This window comes from Trichechus manatus, unplaced genomic scaffold (assembly GCF_000243295.1).
Source record: "Trichechus manatus latirostris isolate Lorelei unplaced genomic scaffold, TriManLat1.0 scaffold00057, whole genome shotgun sequence".
In the NCBI taxonomy this organism is placed as follows: domain Eukaryota; kingdom Metazoa; phylum Chordata; class Mammalia; order Sirenia; family Trichechidae; genus Trichechus; species Trichechus manatus.
This window is the reverse complement of record NW_004443993.1, coordinates 8,073,327-8,088,141: the sequence shown is the minus strand read 5'-3', so window position 1 is coordinate 8,088,141 and position 14,815 is coordinate 8,073,327. Positions and strand designations below refer to the sequence as shown.

Here is a 14,815-nt window from a genome sequence, read left to right as displayed (position 1 = left end):
TCTTCTGGATTTCTGATTGCTGTCTCTCTGTGGATTCTTGCAGCCTATTAAATTGGTCATTATGTTCTTGAATAACTTTTTTAAGTTCCACTACTACTTTGTTCGTGTGTTCCCTGGCTCTTTCTGCATTATGTAGGATTTCCTTTCTAATTTCTAGAAGAGTTCTGTATATTAATCTTTTGTATCCTGCCTCTGGTAATTCCAAGATGTTCTCTTCCTCCAGAGAATTTATTGATTCTTTATTTTGGGGGCTTGCTGAAGCCATCATGGACTGCCTCTTTACGTGATTTGATATTGACTGTTGTCTCTGAGCCATCAATAAGCTATTATAATTTTATTTTATATTTATTTAGTGAGTCCTAGCTTCTTGTTTTGTTTTGTTTCGATATGCCCCAATAGGCTGCTCATGCGTGCTAGTTTGATTATTGGCGCCTTTGAAGCTCTAACATCCTGTCACCAGGTAGTTTAGTTCTGTAACTAAGTATGTGCACAGAGGACTCCATTATATTTTCCTATATGGGTTTAGCTTAGTTGTCCAGGCAGTTGGTCACCAAGTGTGCGGTGCAGGCTCTCACCTACAGTCTTAGAGAGGCATGGGTGATTGGTGTAGGCACAGATATCTGGCTGCAGTGAGGGTTCACGCCCTGAGCCAGGCAGGGGGCTGACAGCTGCCCCTGAGAGTCTGAAAGGAAAGCGTGTCCCTATTCCCTTGGGCGAGTAGGTAGGTGAGTTTTGCAGCTGGACTATGAGCACCCCACTCTGTTGGCTGTAAAGAATCTAGGGCACAACTTATTCTTGGACTCCTGTAGCAGGTGACTAGGTGGCGTAGGTGAAGCCACCAGTCCTCAAGCCCCTGGTGAGGATCGGTAAATGTGCCTGCTTCAAATGCAGGGCTCTGTCAAGGGTCACAAACATGCCACTTCACAGCTGAAACAGTGGAAGTTAGACTTCAGATGTGTACCCTGTCATACTGTAGTAGTGAGGGATAACGCTGTTGAGATGGGTCTCCACAAGTCTATACAGGGGTGTGAGGCACTCATAGTCTGCGGACCCCTTATGCCTGTGCCTAGCAAAGGAGCTGTGCTGACCCTGAGTTCCTGGCTTAGGGGAGCCAGTAGCTTATTTGTTCTCTCTCCAAGACCAGGAGAAATGGTCAGGCCACCTTTTGGGATCTACTTCTGGCCCAGGGGAGTCAGACTTTGGAAGGCCAGACCATTGTAGAGCAGGAAGGGGGGAGGTAAAAGGGAGAGAGGTTTTTCCCAAACGGGCTTTTTTAAAAAAAAAAATCCCCACGAAAGGCCACATGCATGTACATATCTTTATCCATTTGGGAGCTGCTTTTCACTGGTTCACAGTGTCTAAGCAGAATCTCTGCTGACGGATCTCTCTCAGTGTGGAAACGGCCTCCTGAGCGCGCACGCGCAGCTGTTTGCCTGCTTCACTGCGTACCTTGGAGCCAGTCAGGGCTGAAGAGCTGCAGCTGAGTCTGCTCCAGTCTGGCACTTCTCGCTTCTTCAGAACCGTCTCCCTCTCCCCCTGCCACTCAGTCCAATTCCTCAACTTTGCCTTGTTCGGGGCTCCTAGATATTCATATACAGTCAAATCACTTGTTTTTCCAGGTCTTTGTTGTAAGAGAGTTTTAGGAAGCCGTCTGACTACTCCGTCATCTTTTTTTGGTCTCTCCCTGAAGACCCTTTTGCAGAGTTGATGATGATAATTATATGAACAAGACAAGAGCAACAGCAGTAGCGATAGTTGTAGCTAGAAAAATCTATTCCTTCCTTCTTGCCTCCTTCCCTCCCTTCATACCTCCCCCTTCTTCCTCCCTTCCATCCCTCCCTCCCTTCTTCCTTCCTCCCTCCCTCCCTACTTCCTCCCTTCTTCCTTCCTTCCATCCCTCCTACCCTTCCTTCTTTCCTTCCTTCCCTCCCTTCATCCCTTCCTCCCTTCCTCCTTCCTTCCCTCCCTCTCCTCTTCTGTCCCTCCCTCTTTCCCTTCTTCCCTCCTTCCTTCCTCCCTTCTTCCTTCCTCCTTCCTGCCTCCCTTCCTCCTTGCTTCCTTCCCTCCTTCCTCCATCTCTCCCTCCATCCCTCCCTTCCTCTCTCCTTCTTTCCTTTCTCCCTTCCTCCCTCCCTCCCTCCTTCATTCCTTCCCTCCCTTCCTCCATCCCTTCCCCCTCTCTCCCTTCCTCCCTCCTTCTTTCTCCCCTTCCTTTCTCCTTTCTTTCCCCTCTCCCTCCTTTCTTCCCTCTCTTCCTCCCTTCCACCAAATAGCTACCTGCCAGGCTTTGTGCTGGGTGTGGATATGCAGAGATAAACAAGACATACAAGGTCCAAATTCCCATGCAACTCATTGTCTAGTAGGAGGAGACAGATAATTTTCAAGTAAACAACAGCTGAACAAGATAATTTGTGATAGTGATGTTGTTGTTAGCTACCACTGAGTCTGCTCCGACTCATGGTGCCCTCATGAACAACAGAATGAAATATTGACCGGTCCTGCATCATCCTCACAATCACCGGAATGTTTGAGTCCATCATTGCTGCTACTGTACCATTTCACCTCTCTGAGGGCCTTTCTTGACCTGGCTGGCCATCTACCTCACCAAACATGATATCCTCCTCCAGCAATTGTCCCTCCTGATGATGTGTTCAAAAAACAAATGAGTCGGACAATGTTCTGTTGTGATCCATAAGATTTTCAGTAGCTAATTTTCAGAAGTAGATCACCAGGCCTTAGTCTGGAAGCTCCCCTGTCCACCATGAGTGACTCTGCTGGTATTTGAAATACTGGTGGCATAGCTTTCAACATCACAGCAGCATGCAATCCACTGTAGTATGACAAACAGACAGACAGATGGTGGATGACAGTGATTGGTTGCTAGTTGCTGTTGAGTTGATTCTGACTCATGGCGACCCCATGTGTGCAGAGTAGATAGATGCTATTAAAAAAAAGCAGTGAACCCTGATAAAGAGCCACTAGGGGTGCGGATAAGATAGTTTAGCTAGGGATAGTCAGGAGTGGTTTCTCAGAGAAGGTGACATTTGAGTTGAGACTTGAATGACAAGGGTTGTCAGTGGAGAGTTTTGGATAGAGGGAAAAGGGTTTACAATGGCTTTGGTTTGAGAATGAGCTTAATCTATGACGCTGGGTAAATATTTCAGATACATAACCACTATGGAAAATGGTATGGTGCTTCCTTAAAAAGCTAGAAATAGAAATATCATATGATCCAGCAATCTCACTCCTAGGTATATACCCTAAAGACATAAGAGCCATGCCATGAATAGACACGCACACCCATGTTCATTGCAGCATTATTCACAATAACAAAAAGATGGAAACAACCTAAGTGCCCATCAACAGATAAATGGATAAACTATGGTACATACACATAATGGAATACTATGCAACTATAAAGAATAACAACGAGTCTGCAAAACATCTCACAACATGGATGAATTTGGAGGACATTGTGCTGAGTGAAGCAAGTCAATTAAAAAAGGACAAATATTGTATTAGACCACTATTGAAAAAACACAAGACAAGGTTTACACACAGAAAAAAAAATTATTTGATGGTTACCAGGGATGGGAGGGGGAGGGAGGGAAGATTACTAGCTAGATAGAAGACATGTGCTAATACTGGTGAAGGGAAAAACAATACACAATATGGGAGAAGTCAGCACAACATGACCAAGGCAAAGGAAGACACTGAGGGGAACGCAAGAATAAAGGGCAACTACGGTAATTACTATAACACAGACAATCCTGCAACAACAGTATTAACAAACAATAATTTACAAATGGATACATGGTAAATGGATATGCTAAAGAGGTGTGGGAGTGTGTAAGGGAGCATACCCACCTGCAGATTACAGGTTTAGTTGTGGTTATTTCTACATTCGTAATTGTAGGTGCTGCACATGTATACAATAGAGCACACAAGGGCACAGTCATGGAAGCTTTTTAGACATAACCAAACATTTCATGGGACAAAGTTCCTAGGCTCGAAGGCAAATGACCATAGACTCGGAGGACATCTATGTCAATTGGTACAACATAGTTCGTAAAGACAGTGTTCTGCATCCTACTTTGGTGAGTAGTGTCTGGGGTCTTCAAAGCTTGTGAGCAGCCATCTAAGATACAACTATTGGTCTCTTCGCATATGGAGCAAAGGAGAGTGAATAAAACCAAAGACTCAGGGAGCAGTTAGTATAAAAGACAAATGGACCACAGGAACCACAGCCTACATGACTCCAAGGCCAGCAGAACTAGATGGTGCCCAGCTACCACTACTGACTGCTCTGACTGGAATCACAACAGAGGGTCCTGGACAGAGTAGGGGAGAAATGTAGAACAAAAAATCAAATTCACAAAAAGACCAGACTTACTGGTCTGACAGATTGGAGGAACCCCTGAGACTATGGCCCCAAGACACCCTTCTGACCTGGAATTGAAGCAATTCCGAGAGACCACCTTCCAGCCAAACAATAGACAGGCCTGTAAAATAAACAATAACACCTGAGAGAAATGTGTTTCTTAGAACAATCAGTTATACGAGCTCAAAAGGACAACATTTGCCCAAAAGCAAAGATGAGAAGGCAGGAAAGGGTAGAAAATCCAGACGAGAGGAAACGGGAAACCCAAGGGCAGAAATTGGGAAGAGTGCTGACACATTGTGGGGAATGAAACCAATGTCATGGAACATTTTATGTACAAACTATCGAATGGGAAATTAATTGCTCTGTAAACTTTCACCTAAAGCACAATTTAAAAAAAAATTCAGATAGATTTGCCCAGGAAGATCTGAAAGAGGATGCACTGTGACCCAAAAGAAACCGAAATGAGACCAGTCCCATCCTGAGAATTTTTTTAACTCATATTTTTTATTATTATTTTTAAAGTGTTGTTTTAGGTACTGTCAAATCAGTTCCAACTTCTAGCCCCCTATGTACAACAGAACAAAACACTGCCCGGTCCTGCACCATCCTCACAATTGTTGTTATGCTTGAGCCCATTGTTGCAGCCACTGTGTCAATCCATATCATTGAGGGTCTTCCTCTTTTTTGCTGACCCTCTGCTTTACCAAGCATGATGTCCTTCTCTAGGGACTGGTCCCTCCTAATAACATGGGATGAAGCCCATGGGATGAAGTCTCACCATCCTCCCTTCTAAGGAGAATTCTGGCTGTACTTCTTCCAAAATGGATTTGTTCGTTCTTTTGGCAGTCCATGGTATATTCAATATTCTTCGCCAACACCACAATTCGAACGTGTCAATTCTTCTTTGATCTTCCTTATTCATCGTCCAGTTTTGCATGCGTTATCAGGCGATTGAAAACACCATGGCTTGGGTGAGGTGCACCTTGGTCTTCAAGGTGACATCTTTGCTTTTCTAACACTTTAAAGGGGTCTTTTGTAGCAGATTTGCCCAATGCAATGTGTCATTTGATCCCATATAGATAGTTCTTAAAAGAACACAATGCTCAAGGCAGACATTCTTCCCTAATTAAGTTAAACTATTGTTTGGTTTGAGGAAGACTTTAGGTGATAATTTCATCTGAGTCTTACCTCCCAATATTTTCCTCTGTTAGTGATTCTGTTGGGGCATGAATAACTGTAGGGTCATATCTTTGGGTCAAATGCTGACTCTTCCTGTTTCTCTCCACAGATGCTGGCTGAATACAGAGACGGGGTTCATCTGGAGTTTCTTGGGGCCAGTTTGTACAGTCATAATGGTAAGCAAATTGCTTGTTGAAATGAATTCTGGAGGAGGACCAAGGAGACCCAAGGGATCAGGGAGTGCCAGAGGGAGGTACATAGCTGAGATTGTCACTTATCCCCTTCAAAAGTTCTCCTTCTGATTTTTGATTCTTGAGTTTTCCAAGCTGGAATGCAATTTCTTTGACTTGTGATTTTTTCTTTTCTTGCCAAAACGCATACTACTGGGAGGAACCCTGTTCTTATCTGTCTTTGTATTTCCATAAGAATGGATCTGTCAGTCTCTCCTAGGTACAGAAGCTGAATGAGAGAAAAAGTAGAAAGAAATTGTTGTTGGGTGCTGTTGCGTTGATTCCAACTCATACTGACCCCACGTGACAGAGTAGAACTGCCCCATAAGGTTTTCTAGGCTGTAATTTTTATGAAAGCAGATTGCCAGGTCTTTCTCCCATGTAGCCACTGGGTGGGTTCCAACCGAAGACCTCTCGCCAACTCCTTCTCTTCTCTAGTCTCTCCTCTTCCCTCCCAGTCTGTCCTCTCCCCTCCCCTGCCCTCCTCTCCCTTCCCCTTCTGTCCTCTCTCCTCCCCCCTCCCCTCCCTTTCTCTTCTCTCCCCTCCCCTCCCCTTCTTTCCTCTCCCCTCCCTTTCCTCACCTTCTCTCCTCTCCCCTCCCTTCCCTCCCCTTCTCTTCCCTCCCCTTCCCTTTTCTTCTCTTCTCTCCTCTTCCCTCCCTCTGTACTCTCCCCTTCCCTCCCCTCTCCTCCTCTCTCCTCACTCCCCCCTCTCCCCTCCCCTCCCCTTCTCTCCTCCCCTCCTCTCTCCTCCCCTCCTCTTTTCTCTTCTCCCCTCCCCTTTTCTCCCCTCTCCTCCCCTCCCCTCCCCTCTTTTATCCTCCTCTCCCCTCTCCTTCTCCTCTTTCCTCTCCTCTCCCCTCCCCTTGTCTCCTCTCTCCTCCCCCCTCCTTTCCTCTGCTCTCCTTCTCACTTCTTTTCTCTTTTTTCTTCACTAGGATCCAAAGGCCAGGCAAAAAGTTACCTTGTTCCCTTCCTTTGCCAGGATTTTTTTCTAGCCCACCCTTCTACTGAGTGGGTGGTCCTAGTTTTATTTGGTGGTCTCCCTACCTTATGTGGAACCAGGGGCTTGTGCCCACCTCTATGAGTGACCCTTAAATCCCCAAGGCTGTAGTCTTGATTTCAGAAACCCCTTCCCCACCACAGCCTCTGGAGAGTTCTGGCTCCTGACTCTGGCTTCACTGTTACCCTCATTTTTGTCCTCTGGAGGCTTCCTTTACTTTCTCACAAGCTCAGCTATCAATTCAAGATGATGTCTGTTGGACTTCATCCACCATTTTAGGGGTTTTGTAGTGGGAGTGTTTTTCAGAGTGATATTCCAAAGCTCAGAGCTGGCTTTCATGCCCATTTGCTGGGTTTCTCCATTGCTCTCAGGGTGAAGCCCTTTGTCTGGCAGCCAAGGTCCTTCACTACCTGGCCCTACCAACTCCTCTGGTTTCCACCTCTACCCCTTCCCCACATGCCCAGAGCTCCTGCCATGCCCATGAGCTTCCTGCTCCCCAAACGCCAGGTCCTCCCCTCCAGACCCCCCTCACGTGGGTGGTGGAGAAGGGATCAAACCATGCATGTGAGATGCTTAGCATAATGCCTAGTGCCAGCCAGTGCTCAATAAAAATTAAGTGGCGCAACGGTTGAACACGGATCCCTGGTGGCTCAGTGGTTAAGATCTACGGCTGCAAAGCAAAAGGTCAGCAGTTTGAATCCACCAGCTGCTCCTTGGAAACTCTATGAGTCACAACTGACTCAACAGCAATGGGTTTTTAATGGTTAAATGTTCAGCTGCTAACTGAAAGGTTGGTGGTTTGAACCCACACAGTGGCTCTGGAGGAGAAAGACCTGGAGATCTGCTTCCATAAAGATTACAGCCTAGGAAACCCTATGGGGCAGTTCTACTCTGTTGCATTGGGTTGCTGTGAACCAGAATTGATTGACTCAATGGCACCCAATAGCAACAACTTAACAAATGACTCGTGGGGTCAGGAGTCCCAGAGTGGTGCAAATGGTTAAGTGCTCAACTACTAGCCAAAAGGTTGGCAGTTTGAACCCACCCAGTAGCTGCTACAGAAAAAAGACCTGGCAATCTGCTTCCTAAAGGTCATGGTCTTGAAAACCCTATGGAGTCTACTCTGTACACTTGGGGTCTCCATGGAGTCAGAATTGACTGGAAGGCAACTAACAACAATGATAATGGGGGCAGGGGTGGTTCAGTGCTAGAATTCTCGCCTTCCATTTAGGAGACCTGGGTTCGATTCCTGCCCAATACACCTCATGCACAGTTACTACCTGTCTGTTAGTGGAAGCTCGCAGGTTGCTATGATGTGGAACAGGTTTCAGTGGAGCTTTCAGACTAAGATGGACTAGGAAGAAAGACCTAGCGATCTGCTTCTGAAAATCAGCCAATGAAAACCCTGGGGATGGTGCAGGAGTGGGCATTGTGCATGGGGTCACCATGAGTCGGGAGCTGACTTGACAGCAGCTAACAGAAACAACAATATGAGTAAAAATAAGAATAATAATAATAATTTAATATTTAACTTGCCATCCCCAGATCTTCAAGGACATCTGGCTCTCCTAAAAGTTTTACTAATTTGGAAAAAAAAAAAAAACAATTGCATACCCCTGCGCTGTGGTATTTAACGGGGGTGATTTGGCTATAAGGGGACACTTGACAATGTTTGGGGACATTTTTGGTTGTCACACCTGGAGGGTGCTACTAGCATCTCGTGGGTGGAGGCCAGAGATGCTACTCCACATCCTACAGTGCTTAGGACACCCCTGCCCCGGAGAATGATCCAGCTCCAAATGTGAACATTGCTGAGGTGGAGGGACCCTGCCTTAGAGTTCATGTATTCCAGTCTGAGATGCTCAAAACAAACACTTGTGTAAAAATGGAGCAGCGGCATCAGACTTTGTCTAACTTCACAAGGGGGAGGAGAGAGAAACAAGATCAACATCAGCCCAAGTTTGATCCTTACAAAGTGGAGGTCAGACATACTTTCACCCTCCAACCTTTTTATGAATTCTGACACCAGCCGTCCCTCCCACGGCACTCTCTACTTCTCTACTGGGCTCGATAAATCATTGCAGTGGCCATGCAGAACTCACAGACCATACTCAAAGTTATGGGGTTTGTCAGGGAAGTAACAGGTTACAATTCGAGATCAGATCAACTTGGAAGTAACAGGAACAACTCAGGATACAGTTCTTCGATCAGGACAGCTTCTTCTCAGCTGGTGCCGCTGGGCCATGCGCTCTTAGCTTGGGTCCTTGCTACTGGCCTGGCCTCTGTCCTGCTCGGGCAAGTGTTACAAAGCTCTTTAGCTCTGGCCAACAAGTGCTCGGAAGCACCCCACTCTGCCAGCAAAACTCCTGCCCAAAGGCATTCAGCTCTCTCGCTCCTTGGGCCCAGAAGCCTACTGTAGCCACATTGCTCTGTGGGCCAGGAAGTCCACCTTGCCATCTCAAGCTGGTCTCCTGGTTCTGCTGCTGCTGTTTCTGAGCTGGTGGACTCTGCCATGCTTGCTGCCACTTCTCGCTGTCTTCTTGCCATCTCCATGTTACAGCTCTCTCTCTCCGTCTCCTGGGTCTAGGAGGTTCTCAGCACAGGGACCGTGGGTTCAAAGGATGTGCTCCACTCCTGGCTCTCCTTGATGGTAGTGAGGTCCCCTTACTGCCTTTAAGCCCAGCAGGATGGCAAAACTGACCAATCCCCTCATTAGGATTCCATACACCTTATTTTCATGGTCCCACCCACTCAAGGGTTCCATGTACCTTATTTGCATTATTAGCATGCTCTCCAATCCATTTTGTGGGCCTCATCACCTTACTTGCATAGTCCCACCCAATCATTTTGTGGGAGTCATAAGACCATGGCTAGAAGGGCCATATAAAGTAGTTCACCACACCGCAACTTGCCATTGAGTCGACCCTGACTCATGGCGACCCCGACTCATGGTGACCCCATGTGTGTCAGAGTAGAACTGTGCTCCATAGGGGTTTCAATGGCTGATTTTTTGGAAGTAGATCACCAAGCCTTTCTTCCAAGGCACCTCTGGGTGGACTTGAACCTCCAGTATTTTGGTTAGCAGCCAAGTGTGTTTACTGTTTGCGTCACCCAGCGACTCCCTGAGATGCCGAGGGAGGGCCAAGAAGAGAAGGAACTGTCCACTCAAGGTCATGGTCTATGTCCTAAACCTGGCCTTTATTCTAACTCCCGGCTGCATCCCTCTGCTTGTCTTTGTAGATCAACACTGTCCTCCTCACCTGGACGCTGTGGATCCTGAGGCAGAAGCTTTCCAGAATCAATGCTGAAATCTCAATGCTCAAAGACACCAGGTGCAGACTCTCTTTCCATCCCTTCCCTTTTCTAGTCTTTCTTTTTTCTTCCCATAAATGTTTATTGAGTGCCTTTTGTATGTCTGGTCCTGTGTCCAAGGTTAGAACAGCACAGTGTCTAGAGCTGGAGTCAGACTGGGGCCAAAACCCACCTCTGCCACCTACTAGCTGTGTGACCTTAGGCAAGTTCCGCAACCTCTCTGAGTCTCAACTTCCTCATCTGTTGTTGTTTGTTATTAGGTGCTGTCGAGTCGGTTTCAACTTATGGCAACCCCATGTGACAGAGTAGAACTGCCCCGTAGGATTTTCTAGCCTGTAATGTTTACTGGAGCAGATTGCCAAGTTTTTCTCCTTAGAAGCTGCTGGGTTGGTTTGAATGACTGACCTTTAGGTCAGGGTTGTTGTTAGATGCTGTTGATTCGATTCCTACTCATAGCGACCCATGTGACAGAGTAGAACTGCCTTACAGGGTTTTCTAGGTTGTAATCTTTACAGGAGCAGATTGCCAGGTCTTTCTCCCATGGAACTGCTGGGTGAGTTCGAACTACGGACCTTTCTATTAGCAGCCAAGTGTGTCACCATGCGCCATCAGGGCTCCTCATCTATAAAACCCAAACAACTAGTTGCCGTTGAGTCACCTCTGACTCATAGAGACCCCATGTGTGTTAGTCAAACTGTGCTCCATAGGGTTTTCAATGGCTGATTTTTTGGAAGCAGATCACCAGGCCTTTCTTCTGGGGCTCCTCCAGGTGGATCCGAACGGCCCACTTTTCTGCTGGCAGCCAAGTGCGTAACCATTTTCACCACCCAGGGACTCCCTTCCTCAACTATAGAATGAGGATGTTAATACTGCCCCTTTATGAGGTTTCTGAAGTATTTAGCACAGTGCCTGGGAAGAGTGAGTGCCTCATATATTACAAATATTCATACATTTCCCAGTTTCTCTCCTGTGCTTACTTACAGGTACATATTGTTGTTGTTAGGTGCCAGCAAATCAATTCTGACTCATAGCGACCTAATGTGACAGAGGAGAACTGCCCCATACGGTATCCAAGGCAGTAATATTTGCTGAAGCAGATCGCCAGGCCTTTCTCCTGCGGAACGGCTGGGTGGGCTCAAACCAACGACCTTTTGGTTAGCAGCAGAGTACTTAACCATTGTGCCACCAGTGTTCCTTTATAGATGCATAATTACCCCCCAAAAAGAATAATACTATTTTATTTTTTGCAATCATTTTTTTGTCCTGTTAATGACATGCCATGAATATTCTCCCACTTAAACTAGAAATTCTTTTACAGTATCTTTTTAAAATTATTTTTTGCATTGCATTTCAGTGGAAGGATACAACATAACTTATTTAAATCATCCCTTATCCATCAATATTTAAGTTGTTCCTGTTCTGTTTTGTTTTCTGCTATTATAAACAATACTAAGGAGCCCTGGAGTCACAGTGGTTAACTGGTCAGCTGATAACCAAAGATTGATGGTTTGAACCCACCAGTGGCTCTGTGGGAGCCTGGTGATCTGCTCCTGTAAAGATGACAGCTTAGAAAATCCTATGGGGCAGTCCTCCTCTGTCACATGGGGTCTCTGTGAGTTGAAATCGACTCAACAGCACACAATAACACCAACTTAACAACAGAAAGCAAAATTGCCTTGAATACTCTTATAGGTAAATCTCCCTCCACATCCGTGGTTATTTAATTCTGATAACATTAAGTGCGAAATTGCCTGAATCAAATGGTGATTGGGTTATAATGCTTTTAGTATATACTGCAAATTGTTTTCCAGAAAACTTGTTCCCATTTTTTTGTGGAAGCTACAAAGTTAATGAAGGAATCCGTCAGAATCTGAATGCAGGCAGTCTGACCTTTCAAAGCCTGGCCCTTTCTCATTACAGTGTATTGTCACTCCTATTTTAAAAAATGGCTTCATAGTATTTCATACCCTTCGTTCAAGGTGTCCTATAGTTTGGACATGTGGGTCCTTCTAGTCTTTCGTTACTAGAAACAATATGGAATTAAATGTATGTGTACACACGTCTTCCTCCAGGACAGATTTGTTCGTTATTTGGCGTCCATGGTATATTCAATATTCTTCGCCAACACCACAATTTGAATGCGTCCATTCTTCTTTGGTCTTCCTTTTCCATCGTCCCACTCTTGCATGCATTTGACGCAACAGAAAAGGCCATGGCTTGGGTCAAGTGCACATTAGTCATCAAAGTGACATCTTTGCTTTTGAAGATTTTAAAGAGTCATTTAAAGAATTGTTTTATTTTATTTTTGTTGCTGTTGAAAATACGTTGTTGTTGTTGTTAGGTGCAGTTAAGTCGATTTTCACTCCTAGTGACCCCGTGTGACGGAGCAGAACTGCCCCATAGGGTTTCCTAGGCTGTAATCTTTACAGAAGCAGATCACCAAATCTTTCTCCCAAGGAGCAGCTGGGTGAGTTTGAATCGCTGACATTTCAGTTAGCAGCTGGGCACTTAACCATTGCAGGACCAGAGTTCCTTGTTGAAAATAGACACAGCAAAAAATATACCAATTCAACAATTTCTGCATGTACAATTCAGTGACACTGATGACATTCTTCAAGTTGTGCAACCATTCTCACCCTCCTTTTCCAAATCATTCCTCCCCCATTAACATAAACTCACTGTGCCCTAAGCTTTCTATCTAACCTTTTGAGTTGCTGTTGTCAATTTTTTTTTAAATTGTGCTTTAGGTGAAAGTTTACAGCTCAAGTTAATTTCTCATACAAAAATTTATACACGTATTGTTATGTGACACTAGTTGCAATCCCTATAATGTGACAGCATGCTCCCCCTTTCCACCTTGGGTTTCCTGTGTCCATCCAACCAGTTCCTGTCCCTTCCTGCCTTCTCATCCTGCCTCCTGACAGGAGCTGCCCATTTGGTCTCGTGTATCTACTTGAACTAAGAAGCACACTCTTCACAAGTATTATTTTATGTTTTGTAGTTCAATCTAGTCTGAAGAGTGGGCTTCAGGAATGATTTTAGTTGTGGGTAGACAGAACGTCCAGAAGCCATGGCATCAGGGGTTCCTCCAGTCTCAGTTAGACCATTAAGTCTGGTCTTTTTACGTGAATTTGAGTTCTGCTGCACACTCTTTTCCTGCTCCATCAGGGACTCTGTTGTGTTCCCTGTCAGGACAGTCATTGGTGGTAGCCGGGCACCATCTAGTTCTTCTGGTCTCAGGTTGATGCAGTCTCTGGTTTATATGTGGTCCTTTTGTCTCTTGGGCTAATATTTTCCTTTTGTCTTTGGTGTTCTTCATTCTCCTTTGCTCCAAGTGGGGTGGGACCAATTGATGCATCTTAGACGGCTGCTAGCTAGCTTTTAAGACCCTAGACGCCACTCGCCAAAGTGGGATGCAGAACATTTTCTTAATAAAGTTTGTTATGCCAGTTGACCTAGATGTTACCCAGAACCATGGTCCTCAGACCCCAGCACCTGCTACTCTGTCCCTCAAAGTGGTTGGTTGTGTTCAGGAAACTTCTTAGCTTTTGGTCCAGTTGTGCTGACTTCCTCTGTATTGTGTGTTGTCCTTCCCCTCTCCTAAGATGATTCTTGTCTACTATCTAGTTAGTGAATTCTCCTCTCCCTCCCTCCCCACCCTCGTAACCATCAAAGAATGTTTTCTTCTGTGTTTAAACCTGCTGTTGTCAGTTTGATCCCATATAGCTAGTTCCTAAAAGAGCATGATACTCAAGGCAGACATTCATAAAGAGGTCTTTTGCAGCAGATTTGCCCAATGCAGTGTGTTGTTTGATTTCTTGACTGCTGCTTCCATGGATATTGATTTTGGGTCCAAGTGGAATGAAATCCTTGACAGCTTCAATTTCTTCACCATTTATCATGTTGGAGCCACCTTGACAGCAACAAACAACAACACACATCTTCGTTCCCATGTGTATCTGTAGGTGAAATCCTTTTAAATGCCCATAGGATTAACTTGCCTTGTATATGGCCAGTTGGAGACTCTGGCCTGTGTTTATCCCCACCCAGGTGGTGGGTCACCTGGTGGTGGCCACAGAATGTCTTCCTGGGAGCGTGGCCCACAAGAAAAACACCTGCCTCCCAGAACCTTGTTGTTGTTAGCTAGCTGCCCCCAAGTGGATTCTGACTCATGGCAACCCCATGTGTGCAGAGTAAAACTGCTCCATAGGGTTTTCAAGGTTGTGAACTTTTGGGAGCAGATTGCCAGGTCTTTCTTCTGAGGTGCCTCCGAGTGGGTTCAAATCATCAACCTTTCGGCTAATAGTTGAGCACTTCACCATTTGCACCACCCAGGGAATCCTCCTGGAACCTTATCCTTTGCAAATCTTCTCCCCCAGGTTACTGACATTCAAGGCCTTTGCCCAGCTCTTCATCTTGGGTTGTTCCTGGGTGTTGGGCATTTTCCAGATTGGACCGATAGCCGGTTTCATGGCCTACCTCTTCACCATCATCAACAGCCTGCAGGGGGCCTTCATCTTCCTCATCCACTGTCTGCTCAGCCGCCAGGTAAGTGGCTGCTCCCGCTCCCCGTCCACCCCCCCCCCCGTGGGACGTGCCTGTACAGACCCACGTTCCTGCACCCGGCAGGGACTCATCTCACCGCCAGGTGTCTCCGTCTCCAGGTGCGAGAAGAATACAGGAGGTGGATCATCAGGAAGCCCAAGC

General features: G+C 46.0%; 1 protein-coding gene across 1 annotated transcript in view; it reads left to right on the top strand.

Annotated features, from left to right (window-relative positions):
- The window catches only part of ADGRE1 (adhesion G protein-coupled receptor E1), a gene marked incomplete at its 5' end in the record, with an annotated part of 77,849 nt that overhangs the window by 57,602 nt on the left and 5,432 nt on the right, over positions 1-14,815 (top strand). Inside the window, 4 exons of the mRNA XM_023733083.1 lie at positions 5,673-5,739; positions 10,037-10,128; positions 14,488-14,656; positions 14,773-14,813. Coding sequence (XP_023588851.1) covers positions 5,673-5,739; positions 10,037-10,128; positions 14,488-14,656; positions 14,773-14,813 — 369 coding nt within the window. The remainder of the gene's footprint in view (positions 1-5,672; positions 5,740-10,036; positions 10,129-14,487; positions 14,657-14,772; positions 14,814-14,815) is intronic.